This window comes from Ceratotherium simum, chromosome 24 (genome assembly GCF_057802395.1).
Source record: "Ceratotherium simum simum isolate JZ-2026a chromosome 24, ASM5780239v1, whole genome shotgun sequence".
Lineage (NCBI taxonomy): Eukaryota > Metazoa > Chordata > Mammalia > Perissodactyla > Rhinocerotidae > Ceratotherium > Ceratotherium simum.
This window is the reverse complement of record NC_141923.1, coordinates 46,260,501-46,287,564: the sequence shown is the minus strand read 5'-3', so window position 1 is coordinate 46,287,564 and position 27,064 is coordinate 46,260,501. Positions and strand designations below refer to the sequence as shown.

The following is a 27,064-nucleotide window of genomic DNA, read 5'->3' as shown; positions in this document are numbered from 1 at the left end:
AAAGAATAAAAAAATGGACACAGAGAAAATGACCAACGGTGGCTTTGAAATTTCTTCATTCAGAGATTTTTAGGACATGGACTTTCCAGAGTCAAAGAATCTTGAAAATAAACTCTTACTTGTAAGAGCAAGGCTAATATGGGCATTTTGCTTTTTCTCTTCAGTGAGTTGTCAAAAAGTGAATTATACTTATCAGGAATACCTAGTCCTCTTGTAATGTAAGGAACTTCAGAAGGATATTATCCACAGATGCCTTAAAATGGCAAGAGTCTTACATACATTCTCTTCCCCCCACTTAGAAAAAAAAAAAAGAATAGGTGTCTTCCCTTGCCCTGTCTCCCTTGCTCCATTGCCCACACTAGGTCTACATGACCTTTTGCTGAGACCACTTGGAACATTTCTAACTGGTCCCAGTGATTAGCTCAGCGCCAAGCACCTGTAGGTGTTCAGCATTTGTTCAGTGGAGAAATGAATCAATAACCTGTTCCCAAACTGGTGCCTCTCCTACACATTCTCTATAAAGCTGCTCCAGGGATCTGTCAGAAATACTCACCAGCCATGCTACTTCTCCTTTAAAAATCCTTCAGTGGCTGTCAGCTACTTAAAGTTTTGCCTCTCAGACTTTTTTCCTTCTAAAATTGTTTTTGATATTATAAAATTAACATATCTACTGTGGTCAGAAATTCAAACAACATTGAAAATAGATGTAAAAATTTATATGTCCCTAACTCTCCTCTCAAAATATCCAGTTTGCTGGGCATTATATAATATCATCTATATATTTGCAAACTACCTACAGTCTTTTCAGTTTTGTTTTACAACAACAGCATTATGCTACAATATTGTCCTTCTCTCCTCCTCACCCTCCATTGGCTTGGGTTAACTATTTAGTATCATGGAAATTAATCCTTTGTGTATATTGGAAATATTATTTTCCTAATCTTTTGTTTGTCTTTTAACTTTATGGTGTCTTTTTTCCAAATATATGTTTCAAATTTGTATTTAGTCAGATATGTCAGTATTTTGTGTTTTTTGTTTAGAAAGGAGGAGTTCCCACTAAGATTTTAAAATCATTCTCTCATATTTGACAGTACTGAATTTTACATTTTACTCAGTCTGGCACTAAGTTTTTGTTGATGATGAAGTAAGCATCTATCTTTTCACTCAGATATTCAGTTTTCTCAATTTATTCACACATCTTGCTTTTCCCATTACTTGCTATGCCTCTTTAATCATTTGGGATGCTGTTTTCATGAGCTACTTAATCTATTTATGCTCTACTGCCATACTGTCTCGATTACTATAGTTTTAACGTATGTTTATGGAGTTTTGTTTTTCTTTTCTTTTTTTTTTTTTGTGAGGAAGATCAGCCCTGAGCTAACATCCATGCTAATCCTCCTCTTTTTGCTGAGGAACACCGGCTCTGAGCTAACATCTATTGCCAATCCTCCTCCTTTTTGATCCCCCAAAGCCCCAGTAGACAGTTGTACGTCATAGTTGCACATCCTTCTAGTTGCTGTCTGTGGGATGCGGCCTCAGCATGGGCGGACAAGCGGTGCGTCGGTGCGCGCCTGGGATCCGAACCCGGGCCACCAGGAGCGGAGTGCGCACACTTAACCGCTAAGCCATGGGGCTGGCCCTGGAGTTTTGTTTTTCCCACCTCAAATCTTATTGACTGTTCTCTTCCATTTACTTTTTCTATTTAGATATAAATTACATACCATAAAATTCACGTTTTTAAAGTTTATTGTTCCCTGGTGTTTAGTAATACAGGCATGCATCACTTAACGACAGGAATATATCCTGAGAAATGCATTCTTAGGTGATTTTGTCATTGTGCGAACATCACGTAGTGTACTTACACAAACCTAGATGGTATTGTGGGGGATCAGAATTGGCCACCCCAAAATGTGTCTCTTTGCCTTGATTATTATTATCTTTTGTGTGTGTGAGGAAGATCGGCCCTGAGCTAACATCTGCCAATCGTCTTCTTTTTTGCTGAGGAAGACTGGCCCTGGGCTAACATCCGTGCCCATCTTCCTCCACTTTATATGGGACGCTGCCACAGCATGGCTTGCCAAGTGGTGCGTTGGTGCACGCCCGGGATCGTACTGGGGGTGCGCGCCTGGGATCCCTACCAGCAAGCCCCAGGCCGCTGCAGCGGAGCACACGTGCGTGCACTTGACAGCTTGCGCCACCAGGCCAGCCCCTGCCTTGATTATTTTTAAGAACAAAAGACTGAAAGAAACTTTGACCTCCCTCCCCACTAACTGCCTAAAAGAATTTGAGATAGAAGGCGTGTTCCCAGGACAGGCCATCACTATAGATAACTCTAGGTATGAATAGATTGGGAGGTCCTTGCTAAGCCCATTCTTATCAAAGCTCTGAAAATCAAGTAAAAGTAGAAGTTATCCTTTGTAAGAGACATTTATCTTTATAAATGGAGACTACCCTTATAAATGTATCTCCCTCTCTGTACCAGGAAGAAGGGGGGATGATCTTATCTCTAGAAACTCTTATCAGTGTGGAAGGCAAGGACTTAAATCTGCATATTAACCTTACTCTTGTTTATTGTGCTTTTCTGGTAATCTCCCATAGCTGACTCACCCCACCCCCCAACGTCCTTCTTTGTCTTTAGCTGAAGATGCTATTTAAGATGAGAACCTCTGCCATTTTGGTGAGTTACCCAGTTTTTCCTCGGTCTCTCCCATGTATACATGTTATAAAGCTTTGTTTGATTTTTTTTTTTTTAATTTATTTATTTTTTTCCCCCAAAGCCCCAGTAGATAGTTGTATGTCATAGTTGCACATCCTTCTAGTTGCTGTATGTGGGACGCGGCCTCAGCATGGCCGGAGAAGCGGTGCGTCCGTGCATGCCGGGATCCGAACCCGGGCCGCCAGCAGTGGAGCGCGCGCACTTAACCGCTAAGCCACGGGGCCGGCCCGCTTTGTTTGATTTTTCTCCTGTTATTCTGTCAATTTAATTTGCAGCCCAGCCAGAAAGGACCTAGAGTGGGTAGAGGATAGTCTTCTTCCCCTACAGGATAGCCTACTACACACTTAGGCTGTATGGTACTAATCTTATGGGACCACCATTCCATAAGCGGTCCATCATTTAACAGAAACATAGTTATGCAGTGCATGACTACAGTCACAGTTGTGCAACCATCACCTCTAATTCTAGGACATTTTCATCACCCCTAAAAGAAACTCCATGCCCATGAGCAGTCACTCCCCATTGCTCCACTGCCCGCCTGCCCCTGCCACACACAACTGGCCCTAGGCAACCACGAATCTACTTTCTGTCTCTATAGATTTACCTATTCTGGACACTTCCTACAGATGGAATCATACAATATGTGATCTTTTGTGTCTGGATTCTTTGTTTATCCATTCATCCGCTGATGGACATCTGGTTTGTTTTCACCTTTTGGCTATTTTAAATAGTGCTGCTGTAAACTTGTGTGTACAAGTATTTGTTTGAGTACCTGTTTTCAGTTGTTTGGGGTATATACCTAGGGGTTGAATTGTTGGGTCATGTGGTAATTCTTCATTTAACATTTTTTTGTTTTATTTTTAATTTTGATCTTTTATCTGGTTAAGTTTGTGAACTTACTATTAGACCAAATAATTTTTAACTTATTGATTAATTTAATTGATTTAATTTATTTAACTTGAAAGCCCCAGATAACGTGTAGTTTGCAAATAATGACAGATTTTTGTCTCTTTCCTTTGAATATTTTAATCTTTTTATGAAATACAATGGCTGACATCTTGATTTTTTTTTTTTTTTTGTGAGGAAGATCAGCCCTGAGCTAACATCTGCCAATCCTCCTCTTTTTGCTGAGGAAGACTGGCCCTGGGCTAACATCCATGCCCATCTTCCTCTACTTTATATGGGATGCCGCCACAGCATGGCTCTACAAGCGGTGTGTCAGTGCATGCCTGGGATCCGAACTGGCGAAGCCCAGGCCACCGCAGCGGAGTGCGCGCACTTAACCGCTTGCGCCACTGGGCCGGCCCCTGACATCTTGATTTTACTCCTAGCTCCAGGGTGGGAATGTTTTTTATATTTTGCTATTGTGTATGCTGTTTCCTCTAAGTTTCTGGCAGATTCTTTTTATTAAGGTAAAGTTTTCCTCTATTCCTAGTTTGCTAAGAATATTTTCTAAATCAGGAATAGGTGCTGAATATTATTATTTCCTTTTAAGAATTTATTGACATAGTACGTCTTTCCTTTAAACTATCAATGTTTTAGGAGCGTTGGGCTTGCACTAGTATTTGCGTTGGTTGATTCCTAGTTACTTTGGTGGATTTTTCTTCCCATCCAGACTGTTGGTCACACATACACAAAACTACTGTGCTTTGTATGTGACCAGTCTGAAAACCAATCTGAGAAGCTGTGTTCTGGAAAATCTATAGTGCCAAGTTCAGTGATGGTGTAGAGCTGTACATGTTAGAATATAGTCCAGCATGTTTATTTTCTTCAGTCCTCTTATTCCCTTCATTTTTTCCTGTGAGCTAAACAATTTAAAATCTTTATTCGGAGTCAAAAAACACACTCCTTTTAAATATACTCCATAATTGGTTCTGCTGCTCCTCCCACCTCATACCTGATAATACAAAGCTACAGAATGCTTTGAATTTTCAGTGAAGTGGCAAATTATCTCTGTTCCTATGGTGCTCATCACCATAGTAACAGTAGCCAACTCATTCTTGAAGTGGGGCAGGATGCTGGTCCATTGCTTTTCAGAAGGATCTAAGACAATCCACATACCTCTCCGTAGATTAGACAGCGGTCCTGCTCAAGGTGTGTCTAAACAGCCTCAGCATTCACAAGATACAGCTGAGATAGTTTGTAGTGGAAGTAAAATCCCCTGAATTGAGGTTCAGTCACATTACAAAGACTCCTGAAACAAATCCAGATGGGCTTTACTTTTTGCCTGAGGATAGTGAAGTATCTTCCTGATAAGGCTCATTAATGCTCCCTCCCCCTCCCCAGGAATTTAATTAGAAGTCCTAGGAGGGGGTGGGGTACAGAATCTGCCCTGAGAGCTAGAGAACTGCTGCTTGGAGGCCCTGGAAGGAGCCCGTGGAGATTTGTGCAAAATGTCTTTAAAAAGCAATTTATTTCTAAAACTCATGCATATTTTGAATTCTTTCTCTATTATAGTATCCCATACTTAAACCTTAGAAGTGTTTAAAATTAATTCCATGGAGTAACATTTGTTGCAAGAATGAATGGTTAAGTAGGCTCCTTTCTTTAAAGTGAGTGTACTGTTCAACTTGGAGATAAGATGACTTTCAGAAAATTAGGAAGAGTTGGGTAGTAGTGGATGCCATCAAACATCTTTAGAAGGAACATAATCTAGTAAATGAGTGGCTAGACAGATTTAGAACAGTCAAGGAAATTAGTTCAAACTAGAAGATTATGAACACCTACGAAGTTAAAAATCCACTTAGTTAACATCAGCTGAAGAAACTATGGAATCAATTTGATTAGGCCTTAAGGAGGAACTTAAATACAAGAATATCAGGCTGTGCTTGTTCTTCCTTTTGGGAGAGGATGGAGGAGGAGGCTGAGTCTTCCTGCCTTGAGTGAGTACTTAGGTTTGTAAGGGGGTATAATTAGTTGTCTGTCAAAACTGTACATCAAGATTCTGCATAGCTTGGTTGAATTCTTCCTAAGATGATTCTTCTTCCTTAGATTATTCTTTTTTCATGTGTAACCCAAATCCTCTGGTTTAATTATTTTGATACTAGGAGAGAGGAGACAATATGAATGGAGGAATCAGGTATTCCAATTTTTGAAATTGGAATTTTGATCCCCATTATGACTTAATAAATTGACACACTAATTTATATCATGAGCTAGCCTTGGGAGCCTTGTCAACTGAGAGTTCAGGGATAAAGCTGGGTTTCCGGGCTTGCATCAGTGTATGAAGTCATGGCTAGGTGGTCATCAGAAGATTCCTGTATAGTTCTCAGGATTTATAACTCCAATGGTAAGGAGGAAAAAAATATCACATGAGGTTCTTCTGAGCATGAAATAACAGGATTGGATGATCTTAAAAGATGTTTAACCAAGTTTTATGTTTCTTGATACTTTTGAATTACTCTCTTTCTAAAGGTTTAACTTTCTATTCAATATTATTTTGGAGAGTCACGGAATTTTCTTTGTTTCTGGGATTTGTAGGAATATGGGTAGAAATGTGATGGTGGGACAGAATTAAAATACCTGTGTAACTTTTTTTTTTAAAGGGCATTTTGGGATTAAAGTCCTTTTTTAAGAACATCAAGAAAATTTCAGGGGCCGACCCGGTGGCGCAAGCAGTTAAGTGTGCGCGCTCCGCTGCAGCGGCCCGGGGTTCACTGGTTCGGATCCCGGGCATGCACGGACGCACCACTTGTCAAGCCATGCTATGGCGGCGTCCTATATAAAATTGAGGAAGATGAGCACGGATGTTAGCTCAGAGCTGGTCTTCCTCAGCAAAAAAAAGAGGAGGATTGGCATGGACGTGAGCTCAGGGCTGGTCTTCCTCACAAAAAAAAAAAAAAAAGAAAGAAAATTTCACAATAATTTGATTTTTCTGATAAAACTTGTAGTATTTTAAGGAGATTTCCTCTTAGCCTCTTGAGCTGTTCTATTTTCCTAGTTCCATGCTAGGAAAAATGTTAATTTCAGTGCCATTTTTCTTCACCTCACAGCTAGCCTTTGTTTTCATGTTAAGTTTAGTCAAAGATAATTTTTTTCCTTTTGATTTGCCTGTTTTTTGTTCCTTTATCTACTGATGTTCTTCCCTCCCCTTCTCTATCTTCCTAACTGGGAGCCTGTGAAAGGCATTTATCTGTAGTTTTGATTTGTGTGTTTCCTGTACTCATGCAAGAAATTTAGAGCAGAGCGGCATCCAATAGCCATGTCATTTTTCTCTTTCCCTCCAAATTTAGTTTTAGTATTGAAAACTTAGGAAATATTGTACACTTATGCTAACAGTGAATAATCTACCAATTTTTTTTTGTTTCTATGTATTTATTTTTATTATCATTATTTTTTTATTTTTTATTCTTTTAATTTTTTGTTTATTGCAGTAACATTGGTTTATAACATTGTAAAAATTTCAGGTGTACATCATTATACTTCTATTTCTGCATAGATTACATCATGTTCACCACCAAAATACTAATTACAACCCATCACCAACCACACACATGTACCGAATTATCCCTTTCACTCTCCTCCCTCTCCCCCCTTCCCCTCTGGTAACCACCAATCCAATCTTTGTCCCTATGTGTTTGTTTATTGTTGTTATTATCTACTACTTAATGAAGGAAATCATATGGTATTTGACCTTCTCCCTCTGACTTATTTCACTTTGCATTATACCCTCAATGTCCATCCATGTTGTCACAAATGGCTGGATTTCATCGTTTCTTATGGCTGAGTAGTATTCCATTGTGTATATATACCACATCTTCTTTATCCATTCGTGCCTTGATGGGCACTTAGGTTGCTTCCAAGTCTTGGCTATTGTGAATAATGCTGCAATGAACACAGGGGTGCATGTACCTTTACAAATTGGTGTTTTCAAGTTCTTTGGATAAATACCCAACAGTGGAATAGCTGGATCATATGGTAGTTCTATCCTTGATTTTTTGAGGAATCTCCATACTGTTTTCCGTAGTGGCTGCACCAGTTTGCACTCCCACCAGCAGTGTATGAGAGTTCCCTTCTCTCCACATCCTCTCCAACACATGTTGTTTCCTGTCTTGTTAATTATAGCCATTCTGATGGGCGTGAGGTGATACCTCATTGTAGTTTTGATTTGCATTTCCCTGATAGTTAATGATTTTGAACATCTTTTCATGTGTCTGTTGGCCATCTGTATATCTTCTTTGGAGAAATGTCTGTTGAGGTCTTTTGCCCATTTTTTAATTGGGTTGGTAGTTTTTTTGTTGTTGAGATGCATGAGTTCTTTATATATTTTGGAGATTAAGCCCTTATCAGATGTATTGTTTGCAAATATCTTCTCCCAATTGTTAGGTTGTCTTTTCGTTTTGTTGATGGTTTCCTTTGCTGTGCAGAAGCTTTTTAGTTTGATGTAGTCCCATTTGTTTATTTTTTCTATTGTTTCTCTTGCCCGGTCAGACATGGTGTTTGAAAAGATGTTGCTAAGACCGATGTCGAAGAGCATACTGCCTCTGTTTTCTTCTAGAAGTTTCACCGTTTCCGGTCTTACATTCAAGTCTTTAATCCATTTGGAGTTAATTTTTGTGTATGGTGTAAGGTAAGGGTCTACTTTCATTTTTTTGCGTGTGGCTATCCAGTTTTCCCAACATCATTTGTTGAAGAGACTTTCTTTTCCCCATTGTATGTTGTTGGCTCCTTTGTCAAAGATTAGCTGTCCATAGATATGTGGGTTTATTTCTGGGCTTTCGATTCTATTCCATTGATCTGTGTGTCTGTTTTTGTGCCAGTACCACGCTGTTTGGTTACTATAGCTTTGTAGTATATTTTGAAATCAGGGAGTGTGATACCTCCAGCTTTGTTCTTTTTTCTCAGGAATCCTTTAGCTATTCGGGGTCTTTTGTTGTTCCATATGAATTTTAGGATTCTTTGTTCTATTTCTGTGAAAAATCTTGTTGGAACTTTGATAGGGATTGCATTGAATCTATAGAAGGCTTTAGGAAGTATGGACATCTTAACTATGTTAATTCTTCCAATCCAAGAGCACGGAATATCTTTCCATTTCTTTGTGTCTTCTTCAATTTCTTTCAGAAATGTTTTATAGTTTTTGGTGTACAGATCTTTCACCTCTTTGGTAAAGTTTATTCCTAGGTATTTTATTCTTTTTGTTGCAATTGTAAATGGGATGGTATCCTTAATTTCTCTTTCTGCTACTTCGTTGTTAGTGTATAGAAATGCAACTGATTTTTGTATTTTTTTTTGTCTCTGTAAATGTTCTTCTAAAATTTGTTTCAGATCTATTTAGAGTATTTCAGGAATGGTTTGAGCATACACCAGGATTAGATTCAGTTCCAAAAAGAACTTGATCTTGTGCCATTTTGCTTCTGTGTGTTATCCTGATGTTCTCATCCCACTTCTGGATTTGTCATATAAATGGGCACTCATATTCTTTCTTTCTTTCTTTCTTTTTTTTTTTGTGAGGAAGATCAGCCCTGAGCCAACATCCATGCTAATCCTCTTCTTTTTGCTGAGGAAGACTGGCTCTGAGCTAACATCTATTGCCAATCCTCCTCCTTTTTTTCCCCCAAGCCCCAGTAGATAGTTGTATGTCATAGCTGCACATCCTTCTAGTTGCTGTATGTGGGACCGGCCTCAGCATGGCCGGAGAAGTGGTGCGTCGGTGCGCGCCCGGGATCCGAACCTGGGCTGCCAGTAGCGGAGCGCGCACACTTAACCGCTAAGCCACGGGGCCGGCCCAACTCATATTCTTTCTAATGGATTTTATTTAAAAAAAAAATTTTGGGGGGCCAGTGCAGTGGCGTAGTGGTTAAAGTTCGGAGCGCTCCCCTTCGGTGGCCAGTATTCGGATCCTGGGTGTGGACTTAGACCACTCATCAAGCCATGCTGTGGCAGCATCCCATTTACACAATAGAGGAAGATGGGCACAGATGTTAGCTCAGGGCCGCTCTTCCTCAAGCAGAAAGAGGAAGATTGGCAACAGGTGGTATCAGGGCCAATCTTCCTCACCAAAAAAAAAAAATTTTTGTTTGTTTCAGATATGGTTGACTGTAAAATAGCTTTCTGAAATCTTATGCCTAAATACATCATTTGTGTATGACAGATACACTCCCTGCTTCCCTTTCTTTCCATAGAGACCTCTTTATGTACCCCACGCTTTATTAGTCTGTCTCCCTCCTAGAGCATCTGTTTGGTGAGGACAGGAATTTCTGTACTTTGTTCACTGCTGTATCCTCAATCTCTGGATACATAATAGATGCTCAATAAATAGTGAGTGACTCCCAATGTGAGATTTGAATAGAAGCAGAAATGATTGCTTAAATGTTCAAATTAGAGACTGGAAATCGTCTTATTCTTGTGATGTGAAATGGAAGAAAATTCACCAAGGTTAAGGATTGGTGAAAATTCCCAAGGTTAAGGGGCCTCTTTAGGCTCTGCACCATAATTGCAATTTGAGTGCAACTCTAGTGTTACAGATCTGGATGAGGGGGGCCTAGAGATCTCCACCTTCTTTGTAGTGTTAACCAAATCTCTGGTATACACTCCTACTATAAATATAGGAATAGTTTTTCCTATGCTGCTCTCATCCTCTCCTGCACTGAATAATTTCTGGTCTGGAGCAGTATTTTGTAAATTTTAGTATCATGAATCCAATACAAGGGAAGAAATTTATTGAGGCCCTTCAAGATAGATAGAATTATATTATAATGTAGTTTTTTTTCTTATAATTTTATTTATTTTTTTCCCCCCCAAGCCCCAGTAGATAGTTGTATGTCATAGCTGCACATCCTTCTAGTTGCTGTATGTGGGACGCTGCCTCAGCATGGCCAGAGAAGCGGTGTGTCGGTGCGTGCCCGGGATCTGAACCCCGGGCCGCCAGCAGTGGAGCGCGTGCACTTAACCGCTAAGGTATGGGGCCGGCCCTTATAATGTAGTTAAATATGTATAAACAAAACTAGTAAACCCTGTATGCTTCTAGATCTTATGCAACTAAAGAGAAAATAAATACATAATGTATACAATACTTCAGTATTATTTTGATATTAGTTTGAATAAAGTTTGGAAAACTAAATTGACGCATGCGATATAAATGCTGACATTCACTTGGCAGATTCTTTTGTTTGTCATGTTTTAAAGATACTGTGATAACTCACCCTCTACTTTTCTCCATCTGAATCACTGCTGAAACTTTTGTTCACACCTTGTTTGGCTTTCAGTTTGCCTTCATTAAATCAGGGTTTCAAGCACACTGGAGCATATCTGTGTGTGTTACTTAATCATTTTCCAAGTGAATTCGGGAACTGAGGAACATCCTATTTGATTACCCTTGGGTGTTTAATATTTTTCTCACCTGTACATTCCACTCATAGTAGAAAAAGAAATCACAGTAAATGTTACTCTCCCTGCGGGCATGGTTATGTGCAGCACTGAATGGACTGACTTCAACGGTCTCCTTGTGTGTGAGCCTGGGTCTCGCGCTGTCGCCTCTCCGTGAGGGCCCAGGTGCTGCAGCTTAGCTTCTGGCTTGTCTCGGTAGTGTTAGTTCTCTGCGAAGCACTGGAGAAGGCTTTTGGATATAAAGCTCTTTCTCAGGTTGTCTTTTACTTGGCTTTCTAAAACTGGAAGGGAAGCATTGTTTAATACAAGAGGGGCTAAGTGTCAGTTCCTGAACTAAGACAATGTAGAATGTTTGCATGGAGACAACATGGTATGTACCTCTTTATTTATATGTTTTATAACTTAAAATGTGGTGTGTTTTGAATTTTTAATGTATTAGAAAATGTTGACCTTTGAAGTAATGGCTAGATCACTACTGTGATCTTAAGCATGCTTCACTTTCTGAGCTTTTATCTCCTTTTTGGCACAATGGTTGCAGATTGTGAGGTACAGAAACGTTGAGGGATATGAGGTTGGTGGTGACCTGAGGACCACAGTGGGATAGGATAGGCATGGAGAGATGGCGAGAAAGAAGGAGCAGCTGGTACAAAGGCCCCATGATGCACGTGAGCTGAGGAACAGGAAGAGGGCCCAATGAAATGTTTGTGAAAGTGCTTTGTAGATACAGAACACTCCTTGCAGCTCAGGTGCTGTTATGTTTAGGGAGGATGTTTGTTTTCTTTTTCCAGTGGGCTGTGGTTTGTTAGCTACAGGGCCACCTTGCCTAGGGAGTAGGATCCTGCTTTGAGGATGGAAAGGAAGAGTTGAACCCAGAAGTCACAAATTCCAGTAGTTTGTGAATTATGATTAGTTACTTTATTTGTACTGATAGTGTTTTTCTATAAGATGGGCAGTAGGAAAGAGAGGAATAGGCTTATTACTAGAAATTTGGGGTGAGGGAGCTTTGTCCCATTTCTACCTCTAATCACGTTTGGCTTTGCTGTTTGGTATGTATAGTTTCGCCCTCTATTAACCCAGCACTAAAATCTGATCTTGGGTATGAGGTTCTCCTTCATGGTTTGGTTTGTTAATAATTGAAGTACCTAGGAGTTCTGGGTATGAACTCTGCATACTTTATAATTAATTTAGAACCCAGGGAAGTTAGTTTTCTATTGAAGTAATTAATAAAGCATTGTGGCTTTAAAAAATATATATATAAAACTGTTTTACAGAAATAACCAAAACATGGTTATAGGACATAGTTTATGTTTTTATGGCCCTTAAAGATAGAAATATTTTTAAACTCCTTGGTGTCCTCTTCCTTTCTAGTTTCGGTGTGTAGGAGTCTGTTTATCAGAAATTTTGTTAGTGCTGATGTTGGTTTGGCTTTTTTTTAATCTATGTAAACATGACCCTAGACAGCTGTGTTTAATATAGTTAAGAATCATGGGGAGACCTGATGGTGTTTCTTTTTGGGACTTAGTGTCTGTGTGCTTTAGTATTTAAAGGATGTGGTTTGGGGCTTTGAAAATGAGAGGGAGGTTGCCTAACTCATAGCTGAAAGCCTGCATAGTAACCTGGAGGTTACTAGCAACAGGAAAGTTGTTTTTACTGTTAAACTGACAGTATTTTAAACACTGACAGTATTAAGTTAAATAATTTTATTGTGAAAGTGTTTGTTTGCACATGGTTGGTGAGTAGCATTTTCTTTAAAATCTGATATTGCGTAGGAATGTTTTAGGTAACTAGAGTGCTGGAAAAAAGCTGCTACTCCAGCCAAACTCCTTTTTGCTTTGCAGAATAGGAACCGAGATTACAAGTGCCCATGGCCTGGAGAGCGTCCTCCTTGCTGCCACCTCGTCCACCTCCCTTCTGGGAGAGAGCAGGGCACTAGATCAGGAAACGATGGGTGGAGAGGTGCTTGCTTGCATTGACTTCCTGTTGCTGCCCAGGTGTTGATTAGTCAGACACTCGTAATATTCCCTTTAAGAGATTCTTGCTGATTGGCTGGTTTCTTTTAAGTCCTTAGGTTTGACATTGATTCACTCTAATGAACGCTTGCCAAGTATGAGGCACTTGGCTGCATGCTGTGTGAGAGATACAGCAAGGAGTCAGATGACTCCACTTTTCAGGAGTGTACAGTATAGGAGAGGAGATGAAGACATGCTAGACCGTGGGGTCTCAAGGAGGCGCAGTTCTGGGAATTCAAAGGAGGCATGTAGTAGCGATTCCATAATCTTGATGGGTTGGGGTGGGGCAGCGGATGAGACCTGGGCAGGGAGGGGCCCAATTGGGTAAATGGTTTCAGTAGTTCCGGTGGGTAAAGAATGACAAAGATGTAAAAAGGTAGAGAAGAAAGGTCAAATAGCCACTACAAAGGTGAAGGGAAAAATAGAAGGAGGAACTAAGGCAGGAGCTATTAGTCACTAGCCCAAAGTTCTGTGCAAAATTGTTTCTTTGGGGGCCAGCCTGGTGGCATAGTGGTTGAGTTCTCGCATTCCGCTTTGGAGGCCTGGGGTTTGCAGGATCTGATCTTGGGCCAGGACCTACCCACCAATCATCAGGCCATGCTGAGGTGGCATCCCACGTGGAAGAACTAGAAGGACCTACAACTAGGATATACAACCGTGTATTGGGGCTTTTGGGAGAAAAAAGCAAAAGAGGAAGATTGGCAACAGATGTTAGCTCAGGGCCAATCTTCCTCAAAAAAAACCAAAAAATTATGTGTGTACTCTGGTGTTTTCCTGAGGCAGAGAACCCTCAGACCTTTTCTAAGATTCTGAAAAGGGCCCAGGGGCCAAAAAAGATCGAGAACCACTGTGCTAAGTTATCATCCTTTGATGACTGTGAGGATGTTGAGGCTTTGTAGAGAAATAAGGAAGTCATGTGGAGGAACAGACTTTTCCTTGTGGGCGGTAGGGTGGGATTTAGGGAACTGAGCTTCTTAAGAAATGGTCCCTGGAGGGGGCGATTGCCTTGTCACATTGGGTTTCCCACCCAGCCAGTTAGGTGGATTTGCTAGTAGACTGCGCGACAGTTAAGCGCAGGTGTTTTTTAGTCAAAGGAGTTTCTTAGCATTATTTCCCGCTTTATTTGGAGGCTGGATTGATGAAGATGTGGGAGACTAGGATGCTATTCTGGAATAGTTCCTGGCATTCCTGGCATTGACTTGTTATGGAGCTCCTCTTCTGTGTAGTGTTCTGTGCTTGATCCTGAGGGGGATCTATACAATATCAGACGGGGACCCTGCCCTTGAGGAACTGATGGTGTGGAATGCTTTCCTTTTGGCTTTTTGTTCAGCTTGGATCTGTGTATGTTCAATTATCTTTGGGTCTTTGATCATTTCCTGGGTGAAGAGAAACATTTCTATTAAAATGAACTTCAAGTGACTTTGGTCTGTGACTTATTTTTCCCTTTAAAGAATGGAGAACCCCTCTGATTTGAGGGTTTAGAAAATACAATTATAAATATACTGTAGTTGTAATAAGGAACCTCTGTACAGCTGATTTGGCCACTTCTGGACAAATCATTTGACTCTTCTGACTTAATTGTTATATAAATATGTGTGTGTATAGACACTAAAGCACATTTTAAAAATTGACCCATCACTTAGTATTCTAAGATGAACTGCTGCTTGTATAATCAATCATTTAAAATATTAATTACATTTTAAATGGTCAGTTTTCAGATTTGTGAAATGGGCATCATCATCATAATAATAATTGTATATATCTCAGAGTTGTCCCGAAAATGAAATTAATACATATACATACATAATCAAGCTCTTTAGAATAGTGTACAGCTTAAGTGCTCAATAAATATCAATGGCTACATTATTAATAATATTAATATTTTAATATTAATACTGTCATTTCCCCCTTCCTCCTGAGTGAATGTGGGGGGTGACTATTGTTATAAAAGGATTTACAGTGAGATATCTTTAGCAAAATTTCCTATACATTTATTTAAACGTTTAATTTATCTTTCCTTAAAGCTGTAAAAGTCAAGTGCACTTATACAAGGCAGATTCAGGTATGAATTAGACTGCTCATTTAGGTTACAGAAGGAGGGACTGAAAGCCCATCTGTTTAATTAAGAAATGGATTGATTGGTCCTGACTACTGTTATCTTTCAGTTCTTTTTTATTTGACTGCCTGTGTGTTTGTCTCCCTTTCTTTTCATTTTATCTTTTTTGTTGCTTTCTGATGTATTTCCTGTTCAGTTTTCAGTAATGGGTGTGGAGTAGGGCAAGAACTTATGTTGGTTGGTGCCCAGTGTCTGAACCAGGAAGAAGTGATACATCAGTCATTGTGGGACTGGGTGGAGAGGGAATTACAGCGAGCTCTGCAGAGCTGCCTTACCCAGGGAACCGCTGAATCCCACTGTTTCCTCACTCCAAATCAGCATGGTAGGCAGCTCCACACTGTGCACATAATGAACATTTCTAGGCTTATTCATCCGTTGTTTTCCAAATGCTTCCATTTATTTCTCCTTTTTAAAGACCAGTAATTATGGGAAAATTTAACTTTATACAAAAATATAGAAACAGTAGTGATAAACCCCCACTTAGCCATTACCCATCTTCAACAGTTTATCATCTCATGGCCAATCTTGTTTGATCTATGCTCCCAACCATTTCTTCTCTCCCATACTGTTCTGAAGGAAATCTCAGACATCATATCATTTAATCTAAAAGGATTTTAGGATGTATATCTAAGAGATGAGAATTTAAAAATACATATATACATACACATATTAATTTTTACAGAATGTCTATTTGACTCAGGACCCACATATTTGGTTGGTTGGTTTCTTAAGTCTTAATATGTAGGCTCCCCCATCTCTGTCTCTGTCTCTTTATCTCTTTCTGTCTCTCTCTCTCTAACTTGGAATCTGCTTGAAGAAACCAGCCTTATTTTGTTCTGGAGTTTTCCTGAAATCTAGATTCTGCTGTTTTGTAACCCTCAGGTGTTGAACATATTTCTCTGTCTCCTTTGTTTCCTGTAAATTGGTAACTGGCTGTAAAGGATTGACCAGATTAGAGTCAGTTTTTTTTTTAAGTGTCTTTTCCGCCCCCATCAGGAGCTTATAATATCTGGTTGTCTTTCAATTTTGTGATGTTAGCAGCTGCTAATGATCAGTGCCTAGATCCATTAACTCAGTAAAAGTTGGAAAATGTTGATATCTATCATTCCTTCCATGTATTTTGAATCAAAACCTATCAGAAAATAAAATTTTCTTTAAGGCATTTAATGACTTTAAGTGTATTTTATTTTATTTATTTTTTTTGAGGGTGATTTTATTTTATTTTATTTATTTTTTTGTATGTGTGAGGAAGATCAGCCCTGAGCTAACATCCATGCCAATCCTCCTCTTTTTGCTGAGGAAGACTGGCCCTGGGCTAACATCAGTGCCCATCTTCCTCCACTTTACGTGGGACGCCGCCATACCATGGCCTGGCAAGCGGTGCACTGGTGCACTCCCTGGGATCCGAACCCTGGGCCGCCAGCAGGGGAGTGCGCGCACTTAACTGCTACACCACGGGGCCAGCCTCAAGTGTATTTTATTTTGAATTAGTATTCTCTCTCTGACTTTGTAGCAGTGATTAAAATATAGTACATGATTTGGTGTTGAGATGGGCAAAAGACTACATGGCATAGCTGATCACTGCAGAATGACTTCAGACCCACCTAGTTCATCTAGTTAGGAAGTTGTCTTTGAGCGTCTTGCTTACTGGTGGTGATTTCCCAGCTAGAAATAATTGTCAGGGATAAATATGCACTCTAATTAATGTGTACTTCCCTACTTGTGTAATACTATAAATTGCTGTTTTAAAGTCTTGCTTATGTAAGTTTTTTTTAATGAGCTTATGTGCTTAATTTTCTAAAAATCATTTCTAGGCTTGATTTGGAATCGGGAGTGATAAAGTCTAAAATATATCTGCTTAGTACAGTTAGCTCTGGTATTACTTATTGAAGACTTTGGTTTCAAAATTGTGCAGTTTTCAAATAAAATTGTAGCAGGGAGGCTTAGAAGAGAATCTGATTTTGTTCAGTGTTCTAGTTTACAGTAAGTCCCATTTCATAGCTGTTGCATTTTACATTTGAGTATTATCCAAAGGGGTCTGGGGCCCACTTGGTGTCTTTGAGGACCTTCCAAATAGTCCTCTATTAATAGTTATAATATGACAATATTCTTGTTTGTTTCTGGAAAGAATTAATTTGTTTAGGAAAAAACCAGTCAGCTCATTGGTATTTCATGTAAAGCAAGCAGCTGAAGCTGGTGGATGAGAAAGTGGTCTAAGGCCTGGTGGTTTGAGCAGCTGAGTGAAGCTCCTCCGAGTATCTGGTGGGCCAGTAGGGAGACTGTCTTCAGTAAATCTAAAAGCAGTCAGATAATTAACTTCCGTCCCCTCCTACATTCTCACTCCCTTTCTTCTTGACTCTCTTCAGATCTGGGTCAAGCCCAGTGCTCTGGAGCCGAGTCGACTCTCTTACTACTCAAAGCTAATAAGTACCGTTGTATTTATTCTTCAGTTACATCTTCAGTGAAATAAACCTGATTTTCACTTTTCTTAGGAGGATTTTGTGTGTCCACTTTCCAGATGAACCTGGGCTTTTTTTTTTTTTTTTAATAATTTTATTTATTTATTTTTCCCCCCAAAGCCCCAGTAGATAGTTGTATGTCATAGTTGCACAGCCTTCTAGTTGCCGTACGCGGGACTCGGCCTCGCGTTGGACGGAGAAGTGGTGCCTCCGGGCGCTCCCGGGATCCGAACCCGGGCCGCCAGCATCAGAGCGCGCGCACTTAACCGCTAAGCCACAGAGCCGGCCCAAATAAATAAATCTTTAAATAAAAAAAAAAAAAAAAAAATTTCACAATGTAACATTATCTTTGTTGGCTATGAGTTTGGTAAGTAGAAAATAATGGACCTTCTTTCAGTTAACAAGAAATCTGCTAGTGATTTCTACCCATGGTTAGTCTCTTTTTTTATTCTAAGATTTTGTGCTGAATTGCAATAGGTTTTCGTAGTTTAGATTTTCTGAAATAATATTTCTTCCCTCTTCTATCCTCTCCCCACCTTTAGTGTTGGCTAGTAGGATTAAAATTTATTCTGATATTATTTGGTTAATAATTTAGCTACTTCCCAAAAGGACTGGAGGTAACCATGTTACCACTAACTACTAGTTACATAATCCTGTATTTTTATACAGGATACATAATCCTGTATTTTTCAAGATAATCTGTTTCAAGTATTTTGTTCCATTTTTGGACAGACTTAGTTCTTAATTTAGATGATAAGGGGTCCTTTAGGTCAGTGCTCTTTACCCTGAGACATGGCTGCTGATGAGCTTTAGGGAGGTGGTATGTGAATCTCCTGAGATGATGCGATCATGCCACACTTTGTAGACACCTGGCCTTTCCTGAGGAGGGGCTGTTTGCTTTCATCAGAACTTCAAAGGGCTTAGTGACTGCAGAAGAGGTTAATAACCACTGTATTCTGTATCAATGAGATGTTAATTAATAAGAATGATAACATTTTTTTCCCTTCCAGACATATTTTGTAGAAAGTTAGAAGATTGTCCAGCTGTTTATTATTGGAGCAGTGAGCTCCTGAATCATTTGACATGTTCTCTTGAGCCAACTTGGATTATGTAGAGATCAAATTAAAATAGCTTTCTTATTTTTCTTTTATGTGATCTTAAAACATCAAACTTTAACCTGTGAGTTCTTACATTTACACCCTTGTTGTGGGCTGAATTGTGTGCCCTCCCCTCCTTCATGCATTGAAGCCCTAAGCCCCAGTACCTCGGAAAGGGACTGAATTTGGAGAGACGACCTTCAAAGAGGTGATTAAGTTAAAGTGAGGCGGATAGAGTGGGCCCAAATGTAATCTAGCTGGCGTCCTTAGAAGAAGAGGAAATTTGAATATGAAAGAGAGACACCAGGGACATGTGTGCGCAGTGGAAAGACCATGTGAGGACACAGAAGGTGGTCAACTGCAAGCCAGGGAGAAAGGCCTCAGAAAAAACCAAACTGGCTGACACCTTGATCTTGGACTACCAGCCTCTGGAACTGTGAGAACTAACTTTTCTGTTGTTCAAGTCACCTCATCTGTGGCATTTTGTCTGGCAGCCTAACAAACTAATACACTCATGATGAAGTAGTGTGAGTGACAGTTACAGGTACAGCAAAGTAACTGTTTCTCTTGGCCCAGTGCATTTGTGGGGAAATGATGAAGTGTTGTATATAGCTTCACACAGTCTAGTACCAGAAAGAGATGGGAGGACCTAGGAAATCTAGATATAACAGATTTTAATACTAATTCCTATTCTTATTGGTCTTATTCTTTATTGATTTATCATTTTACAGTTTCCAATTTGCCTATAGTTATATATATATATATATATATATTTTTGTGTGTGTGTGTGAGGAAGATCAGCCCTGAGCTAACATCCATGCTAATCCTCCTCTTTTTGCTGAGGAAGACTGGCTCTGAGCTAACATCTATTGCCAATCTTCCTCCTTTTTCCCCCCAAAGCCCCAGTAGATAGTTGTATGTCATAGTTGCACATCCTTCTAGTTGCTGTATGTGGGACGCGGCCTCAGCATGGCCGGAGAAGTGGTATGTCGGTGCGCCCCCAGCATCCGAACTCGGGCCGCCAGTAGCGCAGCGCACACACTTAACCGCTAAGCCACGGGGCCGGCCCTATAGTTATATTTTAGTGTCATTCTCTTCTATTCTCTAGCATTTCTCATATTATAGAACTAATTTTTGTAAATAAGTATTATAAATCATGCATGTGTTCGGTACAGTCATTCCAGCTCAGCCTTATTCTCTGATAATGTCATCTGTCCTCAGGCATCTGTTGCAGACTGTCATACTTACACTCAATTTTTGAAGTTTTTCTTTGCCAAAAATAAAATTTGAATGTTTCTAATGATTGCTAACTTGATTCAATACATTGGAAACTTTTAGATTTGGAAATGAATGAAGGCTAAGGGATCGATGTATGTTTCTCAGGTTTGCCACCAGGGCAGGAATTCCATCACTTTTGTTCTTGCTGAAGCCCCAGGGCCTACCACAGCACCTGACACTTAAAGGGAAGTTAATTATTTGGTAAACGAATAGATCAATTTTAAGTAAGGTATCAAACTCAAGGCATCCAAAATTGAACCCATCGGCGGAATTCTGCTTCCTTTCACAGTTCGACTTCTTGGTCTTCATTTATGACACTGCGAATAAGCTTGCTAAGGAGTACCCCATCGTATGTTCCCTGTTGTGTAGTGTGGTAGGCAGGAGTGTGGCCTTTGGCTCCTGACGGCAGGCACATCCAGGCTCTTTGATGTGCTTGCTGCATGATCTTGGCAACTTCCTTAACCATCCTCTGCTTTGGTTTCTTTGTCTACAGTTGGAGATAATAAGAGTATGTACTTCTTAGCTTTTGGGGGGACTGTGAGCTTAGAACAGTGCCTGCCTGGCACACAGTAAATATTTTAGAGCTGACAGAGCTATTATTATTCTAGAATAAAACCAGATTATTCTCATTTATTTGTATCTTCTACTCACACTCTGACTCAAGAATTCCACTTCTGGGAGTCTTCTCAGGACATACCCTTAAATGCATAAGAGATTGTATCCATCAAGATGTTACGTTATAATGTCCAGAGGTGGAGGGAATGGTTTAATTAATTCTGGGACTTACACATTTAGAGTTGATGGGTTTGAAGGCCATGTAATAAAAAGTACAACATTGTATGTACAATATGATTACAACCATATTAAGCAAATGCATACTCACATCCAGGAATTTCCAGAGCATAGGACTTACAAGGGCTCTTTTAACCCCTTGACTCCTTTTTGGATTCTGGAGCTAGTTCTAAAGGCCCAAAGTTTATCCTGACATTGAGAGTTCTGTACACCTTGTTATAAACCATGACCTTTCCTATTTGGCTTTAAGAATTCCAGGTTTAGTCAAATTCTGCAGAATGGGATGGCTGTGGGGTTACACAGATGAAGATAGACCCTCTGTGTACTCAAGGAATAGTTTTCTATGAGAGGTCTTATACAAGTACATAAATCCCAGTATGTGATTTTTGTCCAGTAACATGACAGTTTGGGCTCCTCAGTGCCTAAAGACTGGTTTTCTGTAGTGTAGGTTTCTCACATTACCCTGTGGAAATACTCATTTTTAACACCAGTATTTAAACTGGCTTTGGTAAGCTCTAAAAATGGGCCCCAAAGCAAGCAACTTTTTCAGTTTTCTATTGACCTATGATAAACCTCATTCCTTTACAAGTGGTAATTCTTGATAAAGTGTACCTTGACCAGTAGTACACAGACTGCTACTTCAGTCTTGGTTCAGCAGACCCTAGAGGAATGTGGTAGGAGGAGGAGTGATTACTAAACAGCTGGGCAGTCAAGACTGTGATTTGGGCTTTATTTCTTTGGTAAACACCATGGGTCCTATTTCTGAAGTAATTCCCCTGCCCCTTCCACTCCTACCAGGATTGCTGACAAGCGTCCTAATTTGTCAGCGCCTTGGTCTGCTTTGATACTGCAAGCAAACTGTTTTGCTTGGTGCCTTAATATTTGTTACCCTGAATTTTTACTTTTTCACCTTTTTTGTTCTTTTGATAAGCCATTTTAAAATTCAGTTACCTATAATGGTGTTAATGGGCCAGCTTATGCTCAGCTGGCTGTGTTAGGTACTTGGCTTAAGATGCAGGCCAAACCCAGGGGTGAGTGTACATTGGCAGACAAGCACGGTGTGGTGTGACATTTACACTCTAGAATTAGTAGCTGTTCTCTTATTTTTCATATCAAATGTTATTTGGCACCTCATGGATTTTTGAACTATGTTCATGGCTAGCCTTAGAATCTTTAACATTTATTCCATAGAAGAGATGATATCCTTATTTCTAAGTTACAGTTTGGTCAAATAGGGCAAATGTTAAAGCTCTGATCAGTTCTTTGAAAGGACTACATGTGTGAGTGATTTCAAAAATTGCTATTGCCTTAAAAATATATAAATTTATATAAAAATATATATGGAGGAACGATTCGTTTCAAAGTAAAAAAGAAAAGCATCAGCTCACTCAAGGAAGTAACAGTTTGCTATGTGCAAGAGTAGAGGTTTTCTTTTCCTTTGTTTTCTGTGAGAAGTATTAGAATAGGAAAAATAAGCAAGAGGGTTTTCACAGAAATGCTGAATATCTGAATCTGTGGAGGCAAAATTTTCTGGGTAACACTCAATGTAGTTTTCAAAATACATTAATGATTTTTGGGAGACTAAACTTTTTATTAGCTTTCATCTGGATTTTGATGTTCATTCTAGCAGGGGCTACCAAATAGTAGCTGTCTCATCAGCTCTAGTAGCAGTAGATATGCCAGCGTTTTGTGAGTGTTTGGCACTATGTCACAGGAGCAACAGGAAATAACTTTGTGAGCTACTGTTTACTGGGTTAACTTAGGTGAACATGGTAAATTTAACAAAACATAATATATCAATTTGTCTCTATCCCCAACTGTTATTTAATAATTCATAACTGCCAGAACAAGTGTTCTGCCTCCAGGCCCTCCCCTTTCCTCCCTACCGCAAGAGAAGTGGGCAGGGGGACCCATGTCAACTTGCATGATATCACTCATTCAGTATTTTGCAATACTGTTAGACTGTGTTAGGTGTCACTTCTGTTGTGATCATAACAGAAGAGCAAAGTAGTGGCTACTTTCCTAACTTGGAATATTCCTTTTCAGTATGCTTTAGATACTTTGTTGTCCTATTAAGCTTATCATAAACATTTATTTTCTGGAATTTAGCTTTTTTGGTCTTTAATTATGGTAGAGCATCTATCTTATAGATAACTGTGAAGCAGGTATGTGCTGTATTTAAATACCATTGTGAATTCTAAGAAGGATGAGAGCTGTGAGCAGTGAGTTCTTGAAAACCATGCATGTGTGCTTCCAAAGGCTATTCTCAGTTGCTACTCACAGACAATAAAGGAGTTTTCCATTAAATTGTGTACTACTAACCATCCAACCTTCCTGAGGCTAAGTTCAAAGTTCTCATGAAATGGCTTTAGAGAATATTCCTTAAAAAGTGGTGAACATGATGTAGTCTAGACAGAAATCGAAATATAACGATGTACACCTAAAATTTATATAATGTTATAAATCAATGTTACCTTAAAAAAAAAAAAATGGGAGTGAACTCCCTCCCCAGAAAAGTCAGCCCCCCATATTTTGGAGCTCAGTTTGAGAAATACTGTCCTTTCTGACTGAGTCTGTTCTGTTTTTTGTTAAGGTGCTCTGTGGGAGCTAGATGCGTTGTCAGTGCTTAGGAGCTCATGGAGTGTTTCCTTATGCCTCTGCCTGTATTCATACCCTCCTGGTCTTGGCACTTTTCCCATTTCAATAGCCATGGAAGCAGTTTCTCCATACTTTTAAAGATTTTATTTATTTTATTTTTCCCCCCAAAGCCCCAGTGGATAGTTGTATGTCGTAGCTGCACATCCTTCTAGTTGCTGTATGTGGGACTCGGCCTCAGGATGAACGGAGAAGTGGTGCCTCAATGCGCACCCGGGATCCGAACCCGGGCCACCAGCATCGCAGGGCGCGCACTCAACCACCAAGCCACAGGGCCGGCCCTCTCCATACTTTTAGATTAGTATTATCACTGAACCAAGTGGGTTCGCCTCTTGGCGAGTTAAATAAGACTCTACACCAGTAGAAGTTGTCTCACAAAGTAAAGTGTATTTGCAGCAAATAGGAGACAATGAGGAATCATTTCCAAAGTCATGGCAACCCCGAACAAAGCGAAGCAAGGACCTTTATTTTGGATAGGGAATGAATATTCAAAAGGGAGAGGCGGGTATTCACTTGCACAGGCTCAATTGGAAAACACGCTTCCACATACACTGCAGGTTATGGTGATAGGGCCTAAGCTCCTCCTGGAGAGATCTTAGCATTAAAAATGAGGCAAAAGTCATGGGTGCAGCTCTTGTGGTGAAGGTTGGTCTGGTTCAGGGTGGTTGGAAGTTGCATCTCCTTAATGTAACAAAAGGGGAAAAAACAGTTTGGAAAAACAGTTAAATGCCTCCAAACCCACCCTTGAGTTCCTCGGGGCACCTAGTCGGTGACAGTATGGCTTCTTATGTGATATGATATGTCTGCTTTAATTCATCACAGTTCTAGTGTAGAAGGTTGTAGAGGTGTAGTGTCACGTAGTGTAGAGGTTTTACGTGACACTTAAGAAAAACTGACCCAATTTGAAAGATAAAAGCTCTTTAAATAGTTCGGACAGCATCTATTCAATTTTATGTCATAATTGAACCTAGAATTTTTATATGCTTTTTTCTTTTTTTTGTAGCAAGGGAGGTATAGATCCAGGAGACTCTTATCTAATTCTTATCTTAATTCTATCACTGTCTACCTGTGGGGCTTCAAAAGTCATTGTAGCTCTGTTACCTCATTTGCAAAAAACAAAGATGTCATTATGTATACATGCAGTACTTTGCTGCAGTTTCTGTAATGGTCCAGTGAAGAAGGTGGTCAAAAGATGTTCTCTGGGGGCCGGCCCCGGGGCTTAGCGGTTGAGTGCGTGCGCTCCGCTGCTGGCGGCCCGGGTTCGGATCCCGGGCGCGCACCGACGCACTGCTTCTCCGGCCATGCTGAGGCCGCGTCCCACATACAGCAACTAGAAGGATGTGCAACTATGACATACAACTATCTACTGGGGCTTTGGGAAGAAAAAGGGGAAAAAAGGAGGAGGATTGGCAATGGATGTTAGCTCAGGGATGGTCTTCCTCACAAAAAAAAAAAAAAAGATGTTCTCTGGAAGCTTTTACATTTTTAAAGAAACTGAATTTATTTACTTTATACTTTTTTCCCCTCTAAAGGTATCATGGGAGGGGTCTTTCAGGGACTATTCTATTTTTATTCCTCTGACCTTTTGTAAATAAAGAGTAGCTCTTATTATGCTAATAAATGATGACTCCTTTTTGGAATTAGCATTCCTGTACCTTTAATGAAGCGGAAAGAAACAGGAAGTGTCTTGTCTTCTAACCTGTTTTGAGAGTCAAGGCCATAGACTTAAGAGTGACAAGTTAGAAAACAGGCGTCTGCCTTTGATGTGAGGCTTCCTATTAGCACTAGGAGAAATCTCGTCCTTTCCCCTGTTCTAACCCCATATTGCCGTTGGATGGCTGATGGAGCTGGAGATAGCGTGGCTGTCCAGACCTTGGCGTTTATCCAAGCACTTTTTTTCCTAAGCAAAGTTAAATTCTCTTCCACGGCATCATTTTGGGATTGTGCACTATGTTTAGGTGGGAGTTTGTCCAGCTTTTTTGAGCTGAAATCAGAAGGTACAGTCTAAAAGGGATATTGGAATTATTCAAAAGCAAGATTTTGGCCTTTATTGGAGGAAAGTTGTTCAAGTTTTTATCAATTCACTGTTATATCTCACCTGATTCCTGGAAAGGATGTAAGGTGACAGGTATATACAAAGATCTTCTTCCCCGTCAGTCACTTTCTCACCTTTAGTCACTGCTTCACCCTGAACTTCTGGCTCTGCCTTCCTCACCCACTTCGTGCCTCACAGCAGCCTTACCAGGGTCTCCACTGCTAACTGGACACAGTTCTTGATTTGACCTTGCTATAGGGTCTTAAAGCGACTGCTCCTTTTTATGTACATTTTTTATTATAACAGCAATATATGTAATATATGTTCATCATGAAAATTTTGGAAAAAGACACCTGTAATCTCTATCCGGAAAACACTTGCCTCGTTGAATTTCTATGACAACTGTGTTGTTCCTTTCCTCCTATTTGTCTTGATCAGACCTATGTCACGTAGCCTCCTAGATATCTCTGTCTTGCAGACATTTCTTAAAACTGAACTTACCTCTTCGTCCCCTGCTCCAATTCTGCTCAGCCGCCTCTGTCACCCTCTCACTGAAAGGTACCTCTCTTCATCCAGTTACTGAAGCCGGAAGATGAGGACCCACCTGTGACCCCTCTTCCTCAGCCTCCATTGATAATTAGTAGTTAAAATCCTGCCTGCTCTTCTTTACTAATCCGTTTACTTGTCACCTCTTCACTCATACCGCCTGAGCTTGGACTCTGATTATTTCTCACCTACCTCAGTTCCCAAAGGCCTCATCTACTTTTGAACCTCTTAGGACTTTATCTTCCTTCAGGGCTTAGCTTAGAAAATCAGGGCTTCTCTGACCTGTTTCTACACCCTCAAGACTGAGCTTGGTGCTGGTGGTCCCCTCTCCTCCCTTCACACACTCTTTCCTTCTCTGCCCCCCGGCCATCCCCAGCACCTGTACTATCCTTAGAACACATATCACGTTCTATTGTAATTGCCAATTCACTTTTCTGTCTTATTCCTAATTGCACCAGTAATATCCAGCCCAGAGTGTTCAGTAGATTTCTGATAATAAATGGGTGGAAGGAAATGGGTGGCGGTTAGTATGAAAAAAATTTGAAGCTGTTCTGTTAGTCTTATGGTTCCTGCTGCCTTAAAATTTGTATCTTAAGTGATGTGATTGGCGTTCATCTACCTGGTCCTGTGGTAGTGGTTCTGTGAACAAGCTTCCAAAATGTGAAGAGTGGTGGGGCAAACAAAGCAGGAATGAAGCTGATAGGTTGGCTGGGGTGGGCCCCATGGCCTTGCATTGCACTGATAAGAGATTAGGCTTCCCTATAGATAAAAACAGTGTAGCAGAGACAAGATGGCTGCTTAAACCAGGGCAGTTGTGCCAGGGATGAAGAAGAGGGAACATTTTAGTGATTTGGTGATTGGATAGGGTGGGGGTCAGGGAGGAGGAATCTAAGTGACTGAGCTTTCTGGCTTGGTTGACTAGGTACTTGATGCTATCATTAACTAGTCATGTTGATGTTTGAGATTCTTTTTGACATCCAGGTGAGTATGTCTACTAGGCAGGCAGTAGGATATGAAGTTTGGGAGAGCACGCCCC

At 40.2% G+C, this 27,064-nt stretch overlaps 2 protein-coding genes across 8 annotated transcripts in view; one reads left to right on the top strand and one right to left on the bottom strand.

Moving 5' to 3' along the window:
- The window catches only part of FBXO34 (F-box protein 34), an 86,969-nt gene that overhangs the window by 52,765 nt on the left and 7,140 nt on the right, over positions 1 to 27,064 (top strand). The window contains exon 1 of one of the 7 annotated variants that reach the window (XM_087448484.1): positions 10,591 to 10,612. The exons of the other annotated variants lie outside the window; for them this stretch is intronic. The gene's annotated coding sequence lies outside the window, so the exon portion shown is untranslated. Of the gene's footprint in view, positions 1 to 10,590; positions 10,613 to 27,064 lie in introns of those variants that run through there. 7 annotated transcript variants of the gene reach the window in all.
- Positions 24,060 to 27,064, bottom strand: part of ATG14 (autophagy related 14) — a 57,114-nt gene continuing 54,109 nt past the window's right edge. The window contains exon 10 of the mRNA XM_087448488.1: positions 24,060 to 24,128. Coding sequence (XP_087304614.1) covers positions 24,104 to 24,128 — 25 coding nt within the window. The 3' untranslated portion in view covers positions 24,060 to 24,103. The remainder of the gene's footprint in view (positions 24,129 to 27,064) is intronic.